At 32.2% G+C, this 22,368-nt stretch overlaps 1 protein-coding gene and 1 long non-coding RNA gene across 2 annotated transcripts in view; one reads left to right on the top strand and one right to left on the bottom strand.

Annotated features, from left to right (window-relative positions):
• Positions 1 to 22,368, bottom strand: part of LOC105211083 (titin) — a 115,772-nt gene that overhangs the window by 74,649 nt on the left and 18,755 nt on the right. Inside the window, exons 8-15 of the mRNA XM_054228878.1 lie at positions 20,720 to 22,322; positions 20,366 to 20,653; positions 20,060 to 20,297; positions 19,543 to 19,714; positions 19,283 to 19,469; positions 16,104 to 16,449; positions 14,709 to 16,026; positions 13,433 to 13,562 (exon numbers count right to left, since the gene is read on the bottom strand). Coding sequence (XP_054084853.1) covers positions 13,433 to 13,562; positions 14,709 to 16,026; positions 16,104 to 16,449; positions 19,283 to 19,469; positions 19,543 to 19,714; positions 20,060 to 20,297; positions 20,366 to 20,653; positions 20,720 to 22,322 — 4,282 coding nt within the window. The remainder of the gene's footprint in view (positions 1 to 13,432; positions 13,563 to 14,708; positions 16,027 to 16,103; positions 16,450 to 19,282; positions 19,470 to 19,542; positions 19,715 to 20,059; positions 20,298 to 20,365; positions 20,654 to 20,719; positions 22,323 to 22,368) is intronic.
• Positions 7,712 to 10,562, top strand: LOC114804592 (uncharacterized). Its single transcript, XR_008470835.1, has 3 exons — positions 7,712 to 7,807; positions 7,877 to 7,953; positions 10,083 to 10,562. It is a non-coding gene; the product is annotated as an uncharacterized LOC114804592 (long non-coding RNA).

Below are 22,368 nucleotides of genomic sequence, written 5' to 3'. Positions count from 1 at the left end.
TAAATTACTTCATATGTATCAAAATATTTAAAGATTCTTTCTGTCAAATTGTTTAATCGACATCGCGATTTATTATGCCATTCCCTCAAGGATATTCAAATGCATTAAACTGATGTATTTTTTTATAAATAGTAAAATTAACAACTACATAATTCAACCGCTAATTGTTCTCAATTTACCTTAAAAAGAAAGAAGTGACTAATTGTTTTCAATTTAGAGTATAATGAAACAATTTACTAATTGAATTAATTAACTAATTGTTTTCAAATCAACGTATTTTGAAAGAATTTACTAATGAAATTAACTAACTAATGAATGTTTAATGAAACAATTAACTAATTTAAATAATTTACTGAATTAATTAACTAATCATTTTTAAATCAACGTATAATTAAACAATTTACTAATGGAATTAATTATCGAATTGTCTTAAATTTAGCGTATAATGAAACAATTGATCAATTTAATTCATTAACTAATTGTTTTCAATTTACCATATAACGAAATATATAACTAATTTAAATTATTTACTAATTGAATTAATTATGTAATTGTGTTCAATTTAGCTTATAATGAAACAGTTAACTAATTGTTTTCAATTTAGCCCATTATGAAATATTTGAGTAACTTAAATAAGTTACTAATTGAATTAATTAACTAATTGTTTTCAAATTAACGTATAATGAAGCTATTAACTTATTGAATTAATTAACTGATTTTGTTCAATTTAGCGTTGAATGAAACAATTAATAAATTTAATTAACTAGTTGTCGAATTATTATTTAATTCATAAAAAATTGTATAAAAGTCGCTATAAAAATCAGTAATGTGTGTTTAATGAACTCAGGAAATCATCAGTTAAGTGAGAAAACGAATTCAGCATTAAGGGGTTATATACAGTTAGACGGCCGAAAAAAAGTGAATTTTCCAGAATTTTTTCTGAAAAAAACTTTTTAATTTATTGATCCAAAAATGTATACACATATTATGGTATCTTTTAACTGTATTTTAAGACTTAGTACTAGTAAAAATATTTATTTGAAAAAGAGCTACAGCTGATCTCCAGGAGCTCCTCTCAAAAAAGACGTTTTGCGGTGACCACTATATCTCGGAACTGAATCATCCGAAATTTAAAAACCAAACAGATTTCGTTAAAATAATGTTAAATCTAGTAATTAATCGAAGGAATAAGCAAAATAAAATTTTTTGACAAAATGGCGGTTTCTCAAAAAAAAAAAAAAATCGATTCTTCACCGAAATTTCGGCCTTAAATTGTTTATAAAAAAAAAAAAATATTTATCGGAGAGAAAAAATCTTCGATTAATTACTAAAAAATATATTTAAGAAGGTCGTGTTAAAATTTGAGACTAATCGGTCTAGCCGTTTTCGAGTAATGTTGGTCACCGACTTCGAAAACACCATTTTGAGAAAAACGCGTTTAAAGTTTGGACCTTGTACTTGAAACGCCTTTTCACATTTTTTATTTGATTGTAACTTTGAAAATATTCACCGGAACGATATGAAATTTTCTGTGTGTATTCTTAAATATATGTACATTAAGAAAATGAAATAAAAAAAATCGATTTTTTGAAAATTCTAACTGTATATAACCCCTTAAATGAAGGGATATAAATCCAAAATGTTATACAAGTATTGCAAGGAGCAATAGTTTTTGCTCTTCATATTTGTTACACACTAGTACGTACTAATTCTCGAATCTAAATTGAGTCAATTAGCAGCCTAATTGATTTTCCAAATTTATTTGTTCTAACATGATATTAGGATTGTATGCTTCCATAGGTGAGGTCCTTTCATTATTAGCAAAAAAGTAAACGAATTGTCTTCAAACTCTCTTGTTAGCATTGTCTTAATTGGAAAGTCGTCTTCCTTCTGACTTTTTCAGAAATCCAAAACATAAAAAGACCTAAAACTTTCTAAGTAAATCAAGGCCATATTAGAGGAGTCTTAAAGCCTCATAGATGATCTAATTAAATCAAAAATATATATTTTTTTTAATATTTATCAAAATGAAGTTATGTCTCTTTTGAGCTCAATTAGCTATGAATATTTATCAAAACTATTAATGTTCTTATATATGTAGGTATAGTATATATGTTAATCCAAGCATTTCGGCGTCCATATTTCGCATAGTTTAAGGTGAAATCTTTTCAGCGCTAATTAAATTAATAATTTCTAAAAATTCTCTATATTTAACAGCACACCACTTAAGTGTGTGTGGATATGTTTTTTTTTTTTTTTTTTTTTTTTGTGGATATGTGTGTGTGTGTCTTGGAACTCATTAACACACTTATATTTGTATATACTTATACAAATGTATATATTTAATACTTAATTTGATTTAAATTTGTTTATTAATAATAGTTGTATATAGAAAGATATGTATGTATATATATTAATATACTCGCTGTTTATATGTATATATTTAAGTATTAATATTTGCACACGCCTGTGACTTCATCATACCAAAAACTGTTTGTATGTAGCAAAATCTGTATTGTCTGACCATTAGCAAGCATAAATTAAGCTTCTACAAATGTACATATGTATATATGTATGTGCTAATATAAAATATTATATATAAGGTACCTGCACAGTATCGAGCACAGAAATAGCAACGTGACTATATCATAAAATTTTTTAAAATAAAAAACAGCACTTCGTTGAACAGTTTTATGCACATTTTTTTATATTATATATACATATATCTATGTATTTATATTTATATATTTATGTACAGTCATCGCAGGTGAGACATTAGTACTTGTACTAAAATTAACTATGAGACATCATTATCGGGTTTTTGCACAAATGTTTGTTGGTGCGTATCATATTTATGTATATATATGTAAAGAATATATAATTTTTAATAATTTTGCTCATATCTATATAGCTGTGTATATGTACATATGTCTATAAATTCGATTTTTTTATAGAAACTATACACTCATCATCACAGGTGGTCAATATAGCAAATAATTATGGTATGATTTGAATATCTGCAGTTATATAAAAATATATATATAAATTTAAACATATATTATATACAAAATTTATAGTATAACGTGTCTCCTAAATTTTGCCTGTATATAGTTATTTGCCTGATTTATAGACAAATTTTTGCATTTATCAAATATTTTACGGATTTATATATATATTTTTTTGAAATATGTATATTTATGAAATATATTATATATACATTTCTGATATGATTTGTTGCCAACAGCTAATTACCATTAAGTACATTGCATATTTCATATTTCATGGCCCTTGACTACGGATTTTTGTGCGAAAAATATGAATTTTTAATGAATTTCTCAATTTCATTTTGATTCAATTTGCAAAAATATATATGTAAACATTGACATGTTATTAAACATATTTTGCATTCAAATTCATTTGTTTGACAGTTGATCTTCACACTTCTTAAGAAAGCTGTTTAGTAGTGCTTTCGAGGTGCTGAATTCATGGTCTAAAATTTAGTTGATTTTAACCTTAAAACAGCATATTTAATTAAAAGTGGCAGGTGAGCAGGCATAAATACAAACAAATGTGATCATGCGATCAGATATGAGTTGATTTTCAGACACACCACTTGATGGATGTCTGTTCTTTTGTAGCTATTCATTATAACATTTTTTTTATATAAGAGGAAAGCTATTTATTTGCGAAAAATACATTTTTAACAATTTTTGATTAACAGAAATTACAATGTTTTGAAAATTTTGAAAGTAAATTTTACGAAAATCAGTGCAAAAACATGTTTTTTGTTGTTTATAAATAATTATTCAACTCTGCAAGAAGCCTATTTGAGCTTTTCATCTCATTATTTGCGACATGAGGTTGTCCGAGAGACACCTACAAGTTTGAAACATGTTTCTAACAGTTGTTAGATTTCAGAAGAAACATTTTTTAACTTAGAAACATGCTCGAAGACAGATTTGACCTTTTCTAACTAAGAATAGCCACAAAAAATCTGTTTGATTTCAGTATGAACAGCGATCAAATCAAATGGTGATTAGCTCCATAGAATATCGGTGGGAGAACAAAAATTTTGAAAATAATAATTTGAAATTGTATTTTTACACACTCTTTCAGAATATTTTACACAAAAGGCTTCCCATAATTTTTCCAACTCACTGGGGGTTTCAAAATTTTTATGCATTTATATCTAAATAATCTTTTCAGCCGACCCATTAGAGTTTTTATAGCTTTTACAAACTTCCCTTCTCTACAAAAATACGATTCTAATGCAATTGCATAGTTTAAACAAACAAATTTTACCTAATTTATACCATTCTATGAAGAAATCACCTGCAACATTTTTGTTCTTCTGTTGCAACAGTCATGCAGTGTATGTTAATCTAGGCATTTAAATAATACAAATTTCCCAAAAAGTTGATTTAAGCTGAGAAGGTAGTATTTTGTTGGGTATTTCATGCTCGAAACAGCAAAACACCAGCGCAATGATTTTAAAAATAATTCATTGACCCCATTTGCATCTTGAAATATTGCCCCGTTGCTACAACATGCAATCGGGTATTAACGTACTCACTAAGTACCCCAAAGGGAAAAATTTGTGTTGAAATAATAGTTGCTGCGTGGTAGGAGAGGCTTTGATTTTTTTCCAAGTTCTTATGACTGCTTCAATGAATTTGGAAGTAAATAAAAATAGGGAAGATAACTTAGACATATTAATCACAGAAACATTTTTCGAATGCTTTGAAAACAGAACAATTTTGGAATACGAACATTTTTCCGTAAGAGAAAGTATGGAAACCTATAATCCTAATCAAACATTGAGTTTGGATACCTATGTACATATGTATTTTATGTTATCATTTGGTACTTTAAGGTTATGTTAGGATAGATTTGGTTCTACTCTCAATATGTATCCACTAAAGTTTAAATTAATTTTGAAAGTTAGTAAATTTTTCAATTAATTAAAATTAAAAATTACTAATTTTCTTATACAACAACTTTCTCACCGACCCTTTAATACAAAATTAATTACTTAAATACGTACATCCTCATGTACATTTATAAAACGCACGCAAGCTCATTTTATGTGTACGTTTGCTCCAATTTTATCATAAACATTTCGTACAATTTTTGAAGTTTCTAAAAGCAGCAAGCATCCCAGACCACAATATTATCTCTTTCAATTTTGTTTGTTTTTGCCGGTTGTTTTTCTTACGAAATGTTGGCTTCCCTTCCCTTTTGGTAAAATAAAATCATTTAAAATACATTGACCCCGTTAGTTTTTGAAAATTATTTTTGACAGTTTAACATAAGATTGTGTCGCTGGCAACATTTTGAAGACATAGACAGACATACGCTCTATATATATGTACTTGTATCTTTGTATAGTAAAATATGAGTAATTTGTCTGTTTTTTGTCGTCTAAAAATAATATTGTCCAGGTGCTCCATTGTTTTTCTAAGTATTTTTTTTAAGAAACTTGCGTGTTAAAAGTTGATTTTAGCGATTTTTCGTGCGAAATAGCACATATCACACGATCTAGTTTATAAAAACATATTAACAAATTTCGAAAAATAAAATAATAATTAGTTTAATAATTGAGTTGAAGATTTCTGATTTTAGATATACTATAGTTGTTTTCTTGTATAAAGGAATATTTAGTGGAACCTAAAATGGTTCGAGTTACTTCCCATAAATAATAATTTTAAAGCGAAATACTACGTTTTGCTATCTCTAAACTATACATTTTAGCTTGAAATAAGTATTACTAAGCATTCTCATTTCCTAATATCTCTAAACTATACATTTTAGCTTGAAATAAGTATTACTAAGCATTCTCATTTCCTAATAAGCTTTTATCAGCTCTCAACTCTGGATAGTTTTCAGATTGTAGATTGCCTACAAAAACATCTGAAAGACTCTGACTTAGCTTTTACAATACGACATTCACGTTTTAAAGTTAATCCCCGTTTTTTATATTCGTATAAGGGGAGCTATGTATCTGTAATGGGGTTTGGGTTCTACTCTACTTCTGCCGAATCTCAAGATAGAAGCAGAGTTTTCGATTTGGATTTGATCGCAGTCAGAAATTCGAGTTCTGTCAAAGAGGCCTAAAGAAATACACCATCCATCACCCATCTGCTTTTGAAGTCATAGATTGTTACTTAATTGAACAACTGTAATCCAAATTTTCTTTAAGAGCAAAAGGAGTACGAACGGTTTGGAGAACTTTTAATAATCGTGGGTGAAAACTCATCTCAGTTTCCCCCTTACTCCTCTAAATAACCGCCAGAATGCTTTGTGTTATTAGAAACCGATGGGAGTATTAAATTAGGTGAAAAACAAGATCCTGAAATTTGCTCTATAATCTATTTACCTATATATCATAGTAGGTAGGGAGGTATAATGGATCTCAGATGATGCACTTAGACTTTTAGGAGGCCCATTGTGAATCCACCGGGACTTGAATCCTCTTACACTACAATGTCCTCCTTGAACTACTCTGTGGCCTTTATGAAGTTGGACAACTCAAAAAGTTTAATGTGTGCAACCTCCGAGATGTCATCGAGAAAACCGTATTCGATTGTTGCGATTCTTTTCTTGTATAATGCTTTGCATTCACATTGAAGATGTACAACAGTCTCCTCTTCTTCTATAAGTCATAGTAAGAAGGTGTGAAATAGAATGTTTCTGAAAGGTTCTCGGCTGAGATTGATAGAATTTAAACTGGTTTGGAAGATATATATATATAGCATACACAGCACAATTTCGATCCAAATGTCGCTTAAATGCACTGCGAGTTATCCAACCTCTAAAGAGTCATTCCGAAACAATTTCGAAGAGATATTTTGTTATTGCCTTGATAACAAATGTGGATAGATCTTAAATGTCGTTGAAGCTATCTTAAAACCTTACAAACAGTTGTATGAAAGTAATTTAAGGTTTGATTTCAATTAGTATGCGATCTATTTATAGATCTTTAGCAGTTTCATGATATTATAAAAATGATTCAGTCCAACATCTCATCAGTGATAGTTGATATGAACTTCACATACAGTAACAAAATTCAAGTAAAAAATATTTTTAGACTAATAACTCATGCTATATAGTATTAGTTGATATCAGGTTTGCTTGCATACCACTACTAAAAACCAAAAACTTCGAGAAACATTTGGCATATTTTTAAAAACAACACCTCATTTATACCGTTATATAGTAGATTACTAACCGCATTCGAAAGCATTTTAAAATTATTTAAATTAAACATACGCTAAAAAAGGGTCAATAAAAACAAATGATGCATTCAAAGCCAATTTGGCCATTAAGCGGTGAGTGCGTCACAGACTATATCGGAAAAACTGATCATCAGCTGCCACACGAGGCAGACTTATGTATGTATGCATACATATATGTATAACTACAGATATTTTGTACATATGTATATACACATAGGTGAATTCGAATTGAAAGGGAATTGATGCTTTATATGCGCAATTATCTTATTTTGCCGCAAGAATATCTCGGCGATGAGTTTTCATTGACGAAAATATCATTTTGCATGTGAAGCACATTAATTGAAATTGGCAGTGTACCATGTGTGCTTACTTGTTAACCACGAAAATAACAAAAAAAAATCACAAAAAAATATATAGAAAAAATTAAAAAAAAAAATAAAAAAAACAATGGCAATAATAGCTGCTGCTGCCTTGCCTGATCGAGGAAGATTAAGAGATTGCATATGAAGATGGACAGTTCGAGATGAACGAATGATATATGACATTTTGGGGCACATTGCGCTTATATGATAGTAAGTGTATATAAATATATATCGTATATATGTATATTTGTTTTTCATTATTTTCATTTTTTCTTCAAGAATTTTTAATGATGCTGACATTTGTCGAAGGACGTAGTCAATAAAGAACACCGCAGCGCTCATGACAGCCACAAAATGTATGTATACATATGTATGTTGCTTATATACATATTTAAATATATTTATAACTATAACTGTATGTATGTATATAACTATATTTATATGTCCATGTCATTGTATGCTTCGTCACCTGTCGCACACACATACTATATACATACATACATATGCAGTAGGTGTGTCGCCTTGCACATACCAAAATGTTGCTAACACTTGTGCTATATTTACACGTATGCGCAACATGTTGCCAAGCGTATGTGTGTGTTGCTAGCCGATTGTGGCGCTCGTGAGCAACATTGCTAGCGGTAGTGAGCATACAAAATCGACTAAGAAAAATTGAAATTTTTGCCGCAGTCTTTGACGACGCTTCGAAAGCGAAAGGTGTGCCAGTAAGGAAGTGTTTTTTTGTGCAGAAAATCAATTTTAAAGACGCGTTTGGAAGACGAAATTTTTTTCATAGAGGAAAGTACAAATATGAATTTGTGTAATTTTCATTTATTACTACTTACCTGGTGAAGTGTAGCGTATATAAATTATAACTGTTGTTTGCCGGTATTTTGTTTGTTAGCTGAAAATGTTGCGTATGGCAGCGGCGTAGCCTGTATTATGTTGAGGATAGTAAGCTAAAGTATAATTGAAAGCATTTGCAAAGCTGTGAAATGTTAAAATTCATTGGTTCTTTTTAATGAAAAAAATTGCGCTAATTATGTTTAGCAATGTTGTATTGTGTGATTTATTGCGTAAATTCATCGAAAATCATAAGAAAAAAAAACAAAAAATTCGTAAAAATAAATATATATAAATGTTTGTTTGTATGTAATGTAAAAATATATATATTATAAGTGTGTGTGTGTGTATAAACATAAACAACAATTCAAATAATATTAGTTATGCTTACAGAGGAGTAATACAAACAATATATGTATGCCATATAAATATAAATATATATATATTTAAAGAGTGTGATTAATTTAATTAAAAATAAAACACTTAACAACAAAAATTAACATCGATTTTGTTTGTAAATAAAACATAAAAAATATTTTTTTTTATAATATTATTGCGAAAATCATACAATACAAAGTAAATAGTATACGCGCTTATAGCCTAGTCGCATGAGTATTTTATGATTAATTCTTTAAGCAAAGCGCTTCTTATGCATTAAAAAATAAATACAAAAATAAGTTTTGAGTTGAAAAAAAGCAATAAAGCGGCATTGTAACGCTTTAATTTGAAAATTTTTTGCAAAAAAACAACAAAACACGTCATGTAATGTGTGTTGTGTAAACAAAACATGTTTTAGAAAAATATTTTATTAAGAAAAAAAATTTTTTAAAAATATTTTATAAAGAAAAATTTTTTAGAAAAATATTTTTTAAAGAAATTTTTTTTTAGAAAATTAATTTATAAAGAAAAAAATTTTAGCAAAATATTTTTTTTGAGAAACATTTTTAGAAATTATTTTAAAGAAAAAATTTTAGCAAAATATTTTTTTTTAAGTTAAGCAATGCTATTTTGTAATAAAATAACAACAAATTGTAGAAAAAGATAATTAAAAACGCAATGAAATTGAGTATTAGTATGAAGCGTATAGTTAAAAAAGTAATTATAAAAAAACTCATGCAACACTACTACAGTACAGTTATACAAAGAAAAATAGTAATTTTTTTTTAACACTGTAAAAAAACATTTAAAAATACACAAACATATTGTAGGTAGTATAGTATATATGTAGATATGTATACGAATTAAACAGCGGCAAGGTAAGGCATAGTAATAAACATATATAAAAAACATAGTAGACAGTCCAGTGTTGACAAATAGTCGTCTTACTTGCATTAGAATTTTCATAATTGAATTTTTAAATTTAAATGTTTTTAACGCTGAATTAGTCTAGTTTTGCTTGCTTAGTCAAAGTTTGAAACAATATTTTGTTTTATTTTTTTTATATTATTTTAATATTTTTTTTTTTAATTATTTTAATATTTTTTTTTAATTATTTTAGTTAATATACATTTATTTATTTTTAATTTTAATTAGTTTTGAATTTTTATTTTTATTTTAATTATTTTAATTTAAATTATTTATAATTTTAATTTCAATTTAAAAACCATTAAATTACTAATTCAACTCTTTCATTTTGTCGCAGCGCATAGCAACAACTATACTACAAGGCAGTGGTGCGCAGCATAAACAACAACACAACAACCCAACTATATTCAACATTCTATAGCTCTATATTGTTGCATAGATCTGCCTGTCTTGCCTTGCAAATCGCGAAAACTTAAAAATAACAAATATATTTGCTCTACAAGATATGAATCAACCACAACCAAGCGGTGACGAATATTGCTGCTGCTGACGTTTGACAAATGTAACCGCGTAGAATTAAACAACATTTCATTTGTTTTTGTATTTATTTGTTTAAAATTTCCTTTAATCATCTGTGTTATATGTACTTGAGCGCGTCTAATGCCAACTAATGATTAGTAATGCTAAATCGTATGTAAACTACTAACCAACAGCTAATCATACAAATAATGATTCATTACGGTAAGTGCCAAGAAAGTGTAAATATTAACGGTGAATTATGGCGCACATCTGCTAGGCAAATTGTGGCTCGAGAATACTAGCACTGCTAGAAGACATGAGTAAACATATTTTGCGGCTTTGTGTTGCTTTTAGTAACTTTCGTATATAACTGGAGGCTTGAGAAGTAAGAATTTTGTAATTTTTTTCAAATTTTTTTTCCAAATTATTTTATAATTTTTTTCTATTTCTTTTACTAATTTTTAGCGTCGTTTATACCAAATATCCGCTGTTTCTGTCACACAGTGCTTATAAAAAATTACTAACTTTGCTTTATTTATTAATATATTATTTATTTTTAAAAAATATTCAACAAACAAATTGAAGTTGATGGAAAACAAATAAAGTACTGTCAGCCGACAGCCAAAACGATAAATAATGAGTTTTAATATTTTTTTTATTTTTTTTTTGTTTTCTGAATTTTCTCAATTTTCAGCTTAAAGTGTTGCTGCTGTGTGTCTTTTTTGTTTTTTGTTTGGCAGTGTTTCAATGCAACAACAGGTGTTGTTGTAGGCGTTCTCCATTTTGTTTGGGGGGCGGGCGGTGTGTTAAGCTCTACGCTGACTAAAAATACAATACACTAATCGACATAATTTCAAAATAACCAAAAGGCTAATCTCCATAAGTCAACTCAACTATTGTTGTGGATTATGGAAAATGAAAATAAAAATAAATACAAATAAAAAATTAAAATTTTCAGAAAAAAAAATGCTCAAAACTAAAAATTAAAAAAAAAAAATTTTTCAAAAATAAAAAATTTTCAAAAATAAAAATTTTTCAAAATAAAAACTTTTCAAAAAAATTTTCAAACAAATTTTGAAAAAAATTTTCAAAATAAAAAATTTTCAAAAAAAAGTAAAAACATTAAAAATAAAAAAATAGTAAAAAAATTAAAAAAAAAATTTGAAATTATTTTTCGTATTCTATAAACCGTTAGCGCAAATCGCACCAGCCCCGAGCAACATACAATTTCGCACGTACACGCGGCTATAGACACATATCTATGTACGTATCGATGCTATTTTGCTATCAGCCACTGGCAAGACACGGCAATATGTTCAGGCTAAGAATAGCGCAGCAGGCGGGCGTATATTCATTTCATTTTTAAAAATTTTTAATTTGACTGCGCGCGTTACGCTGCTGCGTTGTCAAAATTTATGTTATGTTTCCACAATATGAACGCATATTTTTATGCATGACTGTACAAGGATGGCTACATACAAAGCAGATACAAGCTGTTTTTGTTGTAGCAATGCACACTTAGCTAGCAGTTTTTGTGTGTGTTGTTGAGTGGGGGAGGGGGGAGTGGTGTGCAGCAACCTAAATTTTGCGCACGAAACAGTTGTTCCGCTTTTTTCTGTTTTTTTATTTAATTTAATTTTGTTTTTTTTTGATTTTCTGAGTGATGTGCACCGGCAGTCAGGTGTGACTAAAAGCTTATTATATTCAGTAGATGAGTATTGTACATATGTCTCTATGTAAATATGTATGTTTGTATCTACTTGTAGCCATTAGAATGCACTGTGGTAACAATGCACTGTGCATTTGCCACAACAATTCCCCAGACACTAAATATCAGACGATAATATTCAATAATTGTCAGCAGGGTTGTTAAATATTATATGCTGACATATTTACATGATTATATGTGCACATGTATCCTGCTAATATTTCAACTTATTAACGGTAAAGCGCACAAATCTACACAAATGTATATACAAATGTCTCTGCAAAGTAGCTTTTGCTTTTGCTGTGTGTGCGCGCTTAAACATTGTAGATGACAGAAAAATCGTTTTGTATTTTTAATTTCATTGGTTGTTTTTGTTGTAGTTCGTTAAAATGAATGTGCGTTTTGCGCACGGCACTAAGTAAAAATTTTCGAAAAAATTTTTGAATTTCTGCTCGCTATGCAATCTTATAAGTTGCGGTTCAGACACATTCTACACATTCATAAAGCAAAAGTGTTTTTGAGTGTGTGTGTGTGCGCGCTAGAATTAGATTTTTTTTACTTTTGAGTTTGAAAAGCGCTTTTTGAGTCAAATTTATGAGCACTTTTGAGTTGATGTTACTCATACGCCCTGTACTACGCTAAACTGCACTACTTGAGCAAAATATTCAAAATAATATTCAAATGTGGATATAAATAACGGTATTCACCCGCCTGCGTGTGTGTGTTTAAGCAACATTTCAACGGAAAACAGCAAATGTGGAGCGAAAATCTATTAAAACTCAAATTCCACAATTGAGTGTTTTCTGTGGTGGCGTTTGTGGCACTCAACTATTGTATGCCACAAATTATATATATATATATATGTGTGTGTGTTTACTTTAAAAAATTAAATTTAGTATTTTTCATTTTAATTTTCGATATTTTTTTTATTTTTTTCATGTCAATTGCGCACTTTTTATTATTATTATTATTTTAATTAGTAATAAAAATATTTTTTTTTTTAATTTTATATATAAAATTTTTAAATTCGTTTTGTGATTTTTTTTTTATAAATTTTACGTTTGCATAATAATAAAATATTAATATTTAATAAGTATTTCAAGGTTTCAGAGCATAATTCTTAATATTGTTTCAAACTTTTTACGACTAGTAATTGCGGGTATTCTTTAAAATATATGTATGTCTCATACTACTTAAAGTGAACACTTTTTGTTTAAGCAAGTTCTTTGTTTGGGATTATTTGCTTTCGCTGCATCAACGTTTTTTTCGGTTTTTTTTTTGTTATTGTTGTTCTTATTTTGTAATTTGAGTATTATTTCTAGTTGTTAGCTAAGAATTCCTTTCGGTTTTCGTTTTTAGCCTACGTCCGTCAACGTTTTACGCATAATCGTTCACTATAATATTTGCTTTTCGGTTTGCTTGTTTTTTGTTTGTAAATTTCTTATTAATTCAATCCTTACTTTTAACAGTCAACTTAGCTGATGACTCGACCTGTCCAGTTGATGAGGTGACGCGTACGGTGAAAATGCCCGAATCCTCCTCATAAGTGGTTCCAATAAGTAGTACGGCACTATTTCCATCGAAGATCATCTGTAATTGAAAGTAGAAAATATTTATTGTTAATATGTGATACATAAAAAGCTGATCTTAATAAAAATATTTCTATATATTTAATCTCATATAAAACCTCTGCATTTTGATACCCATATTGTTTTCTTGGCTTAAAATTTTCAAAAGGGTGGCAACACTTTGAAAAAATATTTTCGACAGAAATCATTTCTAAATCCCTTTCTTGTGTTTACTATATTACAATAATATAATATACATATTGTTTTCTTAATTTAAAATTTTCACAAGGGTGGCAACTCTCTTTCAATAAATTTCCGAAAAAATCAATCTTAAACCCACTTCGTTTATTGCCGATATCAAAATATTTCAGCTATTTTATCGGTTGAATTTTTTATAAGATGTAAAATTTTAAACAGGTGGCAACCCTAAAAACCGTCTTAAAGCTCTTCATTTTTAAATCCATTGCAGTTATTCGTTTTTCTTAATATAATTTTTTTAATAATATAAATTTTTTTAATAGGTGGCAACCCTCGTCAAAGTAATTTCGACGAATATTATTTCTAAACAGTTTATTTGTTGGCCCACATTGTAAAAACTCGTTTATTTTATCAGATGAAAATTGTTATCTGATAAGAAAATAAAAACAGGTGGCATCCTCTTAAAAACAATTTTTTAGCCCCAAAGCTTTCTTTTAATTCTAAAGTTTGATACCCATATTGCCACCTTTTGACATATTTCCATTAAAAGATGTGAGTATTACATCGAACAATCGAGAACATTATCGCAATCAGATCAAGATCTTACTGGATATATAGTTATTATATAAATGCTCTAAATGTGTTTTTGATATATGGGTATCGAATCGAACAGACAGTCATTCATTTGTTTTCATAAATGTTTTAAAATTTAGTTGGCTACCCTCGTCTATAGAGTTCCTACTTTTTGATAAGAATGGTATGAATGCAATCTGATCAAGGCCGCCTCTAGAACATTTCCTATGAAAATTTAAAGAAACCGATCTTTGAAAATTCCTCTCAAGAACTCTTGTTTTTCTAAATATTTTTATCTACTTAAAAAATACCGTTATATGGTCTATAGTTTGTTTCTATTATTCCTTCTATTAAACTGAGTTCTTAAAGCTTGTATAATATATAAGAAAATACTCACTTGGAAGTCAGGGGTTTCCGGTATAAGAGAACCCTCACGGAACCATTGCACACTGGTGGCCTTCACTTTACCGGTAACGGTGGTTTTGAATTGTGCTGGCATACCCTCCGACACGGAAACATCCTTCAGTGCGGTAATGGTTGGTGGGGCGTCGAGATTCTCAATTGGACGCACCTTCAATTGAGCGCTGGTATTAATGCTGCCCAGCTTATTCTCGGCGACACACTTGTAAGTGCCCTCATCCTCGGGGAAGGCTTCGGAAATCACCAGTTGATAGTATTCACCTTGACGTGTCATTTGGAAGTAACGCGATGGCTTCACAATATTTTCACCACGATACCAACGTGCTGTCGGTGTGGGTTTACCCTCAATGCGACAACGGAAGATTACTTTGCTACCCTCCTCAACGGATTGACTCTTCAATTTCTCGACAATATGTGGTGGCTTCTCACTGCCCGGTGTGGTGGGCTTGTCTGGTTTGGTGGGTGATTGTACAATGCAATCGGCATCGCAACGTGCCTCACCGGCTACATTAACGGCAACACACTCATAACGGCCTGAATCTTCAGCGAATGGCTCGATAATGAGTAGCGTGTAAACATTGTCCTCTTCAAGCATTTTGTATTTAATGCTTGGCTGTACCTTTTGACCGTTCTTCAACCAATAGACATCCATTGGGCGTGAGCCGGTTACCTTGGCGTCGAAACGTGCCAATTGACCGGTGGCAACGGTGGCGCTTTGAATTACACTCACAAAGCTGGGTGGTGTTAGTCCACCTTTGCCGGCACGGCGACGTTCCTCAACCACCAAATTGGCGCTGCACTTGGCAGTGCCTCCACGATTCTCGGCGATACAAGAGAACACAGCCGAGTCTTCGACGAACACCTGGCGTATGATCAGTATGGATTTGCCGCTGAAGGTGTGGATTTGCAAATCCGGTGAATTCTTGATGGGGAAGCTTTCACGGTACCACTTAACGGTGGGCATTGGTTCGCCATCGAACTCAACCTCAAACTTAGCCTGCTCGTTTTCGAACACGCGGCATGGTTGTATCTTCTTGGTGAACACTGGTGGCTTCGAGGGTAATACGGGTCCCTTGACAACGCGCTCCTGCACGGTGCCCTTATGCTCCATTTCAGTCGTTTCGGTAGCAGTAATCTTGCGTGTAATCTCCAAATCGCCAACAACTTCCTTTTGTGTTTGTTGTTGTTTATTCATGATAACTTCACGTCCATGTACCGACGATTCTGCCGGTTCAACTGGTGGTTTCTTGACAACCTTCTTGGCAGCCGTAGTTGTTGTCGACGACTGTTCTTCCCTGAAAGTGCAAAGGAGTGGAAAGTAGAAAATTAGTAAAGCGTGCATTGAGGAGACATTTGAGTTTTGTAGACTTACAGATTTTCCTCGTAAGACTTGGCCATGCCCTTGGCAGCCGAACTCTGTACAACCTTCTCGCCGGGTATGGCATATTGATGGGATTCCTTGCGCAAATTGGTCTCCTTCAGCAATTGCTCGGTTTCTAATTCTTGCAATTTACTGTAGTAATCCTCACTGCGTTTGGCATTAACGGTTTGTTGCCATTCGGGTGTTTCTTGTTTGATCTGCTTGGGTTTCAAGTGTTCGACACCCTTCAGTGGTTTACCTTGATCGGCCAAATATTGTTTGCGCTCATCGAATATCTTCTCCAGCTCGGTTTCTTGTCGTTCTTTTTGATAAGCGGTTAGCTCATAATCATACCAAGCTGTAGGTGCAGGAAAAGTAGTGGATTTGGTGAATATAGGATTCGATATTTTTATTTTTTATGGTTGTTTATTGAATTTACAAAAATAAAGCAATACCTAAAATTACGCCAAAAGTAGTTGTAAAACTTTAAGCTAAGTATCAAGCTATAATAATAATATTTACAATTTACTGAATTACGTTTAGTGATCCATGGTCGGTTCGAACAAACTGGTGCTTACCTGGTTTGTACGCATTTTCACTGTTTAACAACTAATTTGGAACAATCATGCAAACTTTTTACAGATACTTTGATATTAAAAGCCATATTTGAGCTTTCAAGTCAAGGTTTTTAAATTAAGGTTCGGTTATTTAGAAAATTTCGAAACCGTGATTTCGATTAAAATAATTTAGTATAACTTTACCTATATTGATTTCTAGCATTGAAGGGTTACATGATTCCGAAAAATTCCTTGTAACTTGAAAGCTCAACAGGTTAGATGTGATCAAAAAATTGTCTGGAGCAAATTTGTTGGTCTGGGAACAATTTCCGAAAGATTTAGTAAGCACTAAAAGGCTTTACCAATTAATTCCGAACAACAATAAAATTTACTCTTCTAAGAAAGAGAGATGGTCTATAGTCTATGATATCTACCAAATACCGCATTAAGATATAATTTTATACTTCGAAAATATGCTTTTTCGAACTGACTACTTTCCAGAACTCGATCAGATGGAAATATTGTGGACATACTTTTCAAATTATAGTTGCTTTTTAAACTACTCAGCGAACCTTCTTTATATTATGCGTATCCGAAATCGTTCTCCATTTAAAATAAATATTCATTGCAGACCTATAGAATTTTTGAACAGTATATTTTCTATACCTCGTTTCTCATGTTTTTGATCACATCAAACTAATACTTTGATAAAATGTGTAAAAGCCGCCTTCGATTCGCCATTCTTCCACTCGTTTTTTAAGACCAAAAATATAGTTCTTCAACAATCTACAAAATTATTTGGATGAATTTAATTCGAGAGTGTAGTTGGATATCTCGCTAGAGAAATATAGTTATCAATTTATGTAATCTAGCCTATATGATTAAAGTGAGTTGTCTGTTCGGTTAGACACTGTCTGGCGAATCGAAGACACTAAGTGATAAATCTTAAATCTAAACAAATCACAAACAAATTTTAGGAACAAACATGCAAATGACTTGAATTAATAAAGTAAAATTATTCGAAGAGATAATATAGTGATATAACTATGATTTAGGGGCAACATGCTTTAAAGGTCTTTAAATTAGATAGTAAGGTAAAAAATGATCTTCAAGGCAACAGAGCGACCGACTTTTATGAATTATAAATGTACGAGATTAATCCAATGATTGAAAAAGTACACAAAAGTATGTATTTCAAAGAGAGGGATAGAAAGATGGATCGACCGATATTGAACGAGCAAATAGTATAGAAAGAAAGAGAGACAGATAGAGAGTTTTTGTGTAAGGCAGAATGAAAGATAGAGACAAAGAGTGCATGAGCGAACTCTTGCAACATGCCTCAAAAACATTTGTGATTTTCAAAAATTTCCAAAAAGTAAAAAAAAAAAAAAAACATTTTATAAAAAACTCTACAGTACACAGCACACAAAACTATGTTAAACTTGATATACTCACTGCTTATACTTATAAACAAAACAAATATTACATAAACAATTACAAAAAAACTACTGCTTTAAATGACACAAAGTATAGTTATAGATATATTATAAACCTCAGCGTTGCATTGAAACTCCGCATTGAGTCAGCTATAGACGTTGCGCTCATCCAAAAGCGTCAGCAGGCTGGAGTGGTAGTACTTCGTGGATAGAAAGCAGCTTGGGCGTGTAATTTTTTGTGGATTTTCTCGGAGAAGGAATATCAGGATTTATGATATTTAGGAGGGGAATAGGTATAGGGATTGTTTTCAGGACTTGGAGATTTTGAGAGTGTGTTTGTGTGTCTATTTAAATAATATCTACTTATCGTTATCTCGTTGTTTCGAAAATTATAGAAATATTTCTTACACTCTGGGATTTGGTGTTGGAAGTTTTTTGTGGAGAGTGCCACAGTATAAGTTGTGAGCTGTGATCTCGAGTAGTCTCATATAATATTTTTTATTAAATATATATTTTGGTGTATATAGTATTGTTTTTTATATACGAAAGTTTTTTTTAGATTCGTTCAAATCTGTTTTGGAATGTAATAAATTCTGCTCTGGAATGTGTCAGCATTACAAATGCAAGATTTTTTTGTGGACTTGGTAAGAGTCTTATAATTGTTATTGGACGTTTTGTGAACTAGTTCTTTTTTTGTACCGTTAACAGTTTGAAAACTGTTCTATATTGCTTTCAAACTCAAAATTTAGGGTTTCATATTAACTCAAATATATTTTTGTGGGTGTATATTTTGGTCAAAAAGTAAAAAAATATTTTGCAGTGATCGTGGTGGTGGTGAAAATGTCTATGTATATATACAATGCGTAATGTATTTTTTTGTTATTGAAAAAGTAGTAAATTTGAAATTGTTTCAAAAGAGAACACCTATAAACTACATTCGTTTGTGAGTATCGAAAGATAAATAGTATTATGCGTATATATAAATATAGGTAAAGTATATAAGTATGCGTTCATATATATAAGAAAGTATTTTTGTTATTGTTTTTTTTTTTTGAGTGCAGCACTAACTAGTCTAGTGTTTAGAGATTTTTCATCTGCTTTATAAACTAATGTCGTATTAGCAAAGCTAAGAGTATTTGTGTTAATTTCTGTAGTGCTATGTAAGTAAATGTACATAAGGTATCCAGCGTGTACTTACGACGTGGTGAATTCTTCAATACACCGCGATAATCATCTGAACGTTCGACCACATTCAGTTCGGTGGTGGCGATCGCTTCGCCAACTGAATTTCTAGCGATCACTTCAACCTTGCCGGTATCGTATTGTCGTGTTTTTGGTATGTCCAAATGGAACATGCCATCGTTCGTTAGTTTGTAACGTGAGCCCTATTTCGTTGGAGGGAGAATTTCAATTAGTACTCGCTATTAGAGTTAGAATCAGATTTTCTAGATGTCTTACATGCACAACGGTGTGTCCATTGATGAGCCACATAACTCTGGGACGTGGATGGCCAGTTACGCGTACACAGAAACGTGCGGGTTCGCCCTCTTCAACGGTTTGTGGTTCCAATTTGCTAACGAAAGTCGGTTTAGCTCTTGGTTTTGCATCGGGATCGGCCTCTTCTGGTACACTGTTGACAGATTTTGAAAAAATTTTGAAAAAAAAAAAATAAATTAAATTATATATTAAAAAAAACATAAATTTAAAAAATAAAAAAATTTAAAGAAAACAAATATAAATATAAAAATAAAAATTCTTAAATTAAAAAAAAAATTATAAATTCATTTTTGTTTCTAAGATTTTTTTCTAAATCAAAATGAGATGGCAACCCTATCCACAGAAAATGATTTAACTATAATTATATATATCTTTTCATACGGTTTAGAAGCCTGAATGTATTTTTTTTAAGTGGCAACAGTTTATGAACTACCATTCCTTAAAAAATACCAGTAATCATTTGATAAAAGGTACTTACACTTGCCACGAAGCTTCCATTTCACGGATGCGCTGAATAGATGTCTCCTGCATATGAGCGGGCAACTGTGAGTCGTAGACAATGCCAGGCTTGCCAGAGACCTTAATGAATGCGCGAGTCTCATCCTTGCCATAGAGATTGGTGGCACGGCACACATATTCGCCGCTGTCCTCTGGATAGACCCAGCCAAAGTTCATGGCTACATAACCGAAGTCGTAGATGGGTTGGAAGCGATTCTCTGCGTAGTTAAAAGAAAAATGTTACGTTCCAGTTTCTTAAAATTCACTACAAGCAACAGATACTCACTGTACAACAATGGTTTGCCATTGAAGAACCATTCAACCTTCATGTTTGGATCACCAACTGGCGCCAATTGGCATTCAAATTTGGTGGTTGCCATCTCGGTGAGTGTGGTCTGATCCTTGATTTGTGTAACGAAGCGTGGTGGTTGCTTGCGATCCGGATCGAAGAGATCATCCTCAGTCAAGTGCACCTCTGAGGTATATTTCTTAATGGTGGCCTCCATTTGAGTGAGTGTTTCATTGGGTTTCATGCCACGTGGCACTTGGTTTTGCAGCATAATTGTTGGTAGTTCTGTGTGTAAAGTAATAATGATCATTAGTAATAAATTTCTTGCAATTTTTCGAATTTTCTACTTACTCTTGCATGAAATTGTCGCCTTGGTGCGCGCCTCGCCGTGTTTGTTCACCGCACGGCACACATATTCGCCAGAGTCTTCAGCATAGATATACAAAATATCGAGCGATACATAACCCATATCGAAGATGGTTCTGTAACGGTGACCGCTTGGCAACAACTTGCCATTGCGGTACCATTCTACACGTAAATTGGGATCGTTCTTCGGTTCCACTTGGCACTCGAAGCGCATAGCTTCGGATTCCTCAGCGGTGACATTTTGAATTTCAGTAACGAATTCTGGTGGTCCGAAATCGGGTTCCTCAATTCTGGGCACATCGGGAATGCGACCACGTTCAAGCTCCTTCAATTTTTCGGCGGTCATGCCATCGGGCAATTGTGTATCGTAGACGATGCTATGCTTGCTCTTGCATGTAACCTTGGCAGTGGTGGTAGCAGTGCCCCATTTGTTGGTGGCACGGCAAGTATACTCACCAGCATCACGTATGTAAATGTAATCGATATCCATGGCGATAAAGCCGAAATCGTTGAGTTGATGTACACGTGAGCCGGTCGGCATAGGACGTCCATTGTAGAACCAATCAATGCGCATGGTAGGATCGCCGACGGGTTCGACACGGCAATCGAAGTGTATTGGGCCACCTTCGGGCACATCGAGGTTGTCCTTGATTTCCTCAATGAATTTAGGTGGGTTCGGTTGCTCCTCGTCGATGACGATTTCTTCACGCTTATGCATGCTCTCCTCCAATTTCTGCAGACTTTCAGTGCCAGTACGGAAGTTCGAAGGCAATTGTGGTTCAACAATGATGCCTTGACGACCCTTAACTTGCAGTTTGCATGAAACAGTTGCTTCTCCATGCTTATTGGTGGCCTTGCAAGTGTACAAGCCGGTATCACGTTGATAACAACCGGCAATTTCCAAAATGACAAAACCGAAATCATTGATGGTCTTGATGCGTGAACCAGCCCACAAAGCTTTACCATTGTGGAACCAATCGACGCGCATGCTTGGATCATTAACCGGCTGCAAGCGGCATTCGAAGTGGGCCAACGAGTTTTCAGTGATGACCATATCGAATGGAGTTGTAATGAATTCTGGTGGTTTGCCACTATCATCTTCAGGCACAAATTCTGTGCTACGCATACCGAGACCCTCAAGTTCGGCAATACGATCAATGGTACCCTCCATACCCTTGGGCAGTTGAGATTCCATGATGATGCTACGTTTTCCTTGTATCTTCATGGTGGCAGTGGTCACAGCCTCACCGTATTCGTTAATAGCACGGCAAGAATATTCACCAGAGTCTTCGGGATAGACCGGTGAGATTTCCAAAATGACAAAACCGAAGTCACAGAATGTGCGGAAACGTGAGCCCGCTTTAAGTGGACGTCCATTCCAGAACCATTCAACACGCAAACGTGGATCGTCGGTTGGTGTGACGCGTGCCTCGAAGTGAGCATTCTCACCTTCACGCAGATTGTCGATATTCTCGAGTGGTACAGTGAAAACTGGTGCTTTGCCCTTGGTCTCTTCAACAGTTTCGTCACGTGTACGTATCATGCTGTACTCGAGGTTAGCGATCTTCTCCAAACCGCCTTCCATACCCTGTGAAAGTATATAAAAATGGTTGAGAAATGTATGTCTTTGTAGT

The sequence above is a fragment of the Zeugodacus cucurbitae genome, chromosome 4 (genome assembly GCF_028554725.1).
Source record: "Zeugodacus cucurbitae isolate PBARC_wt_2022May chromosome 4, idZeuCucr1.2, whole genome shotgun sequence".
NCBI classification, from domain to species: Eukaryota; Metazoa; Arthropoda; class Insecta; order Diptera; family Tephritidae; genus Zeugodacus; species Zeugodacus cucurbitae.
The sequence above is the reverse complement of the archived record's forward strand: the minus strand, read 5'-3'. Positions and strand labels throughout refer to the sequence as shown.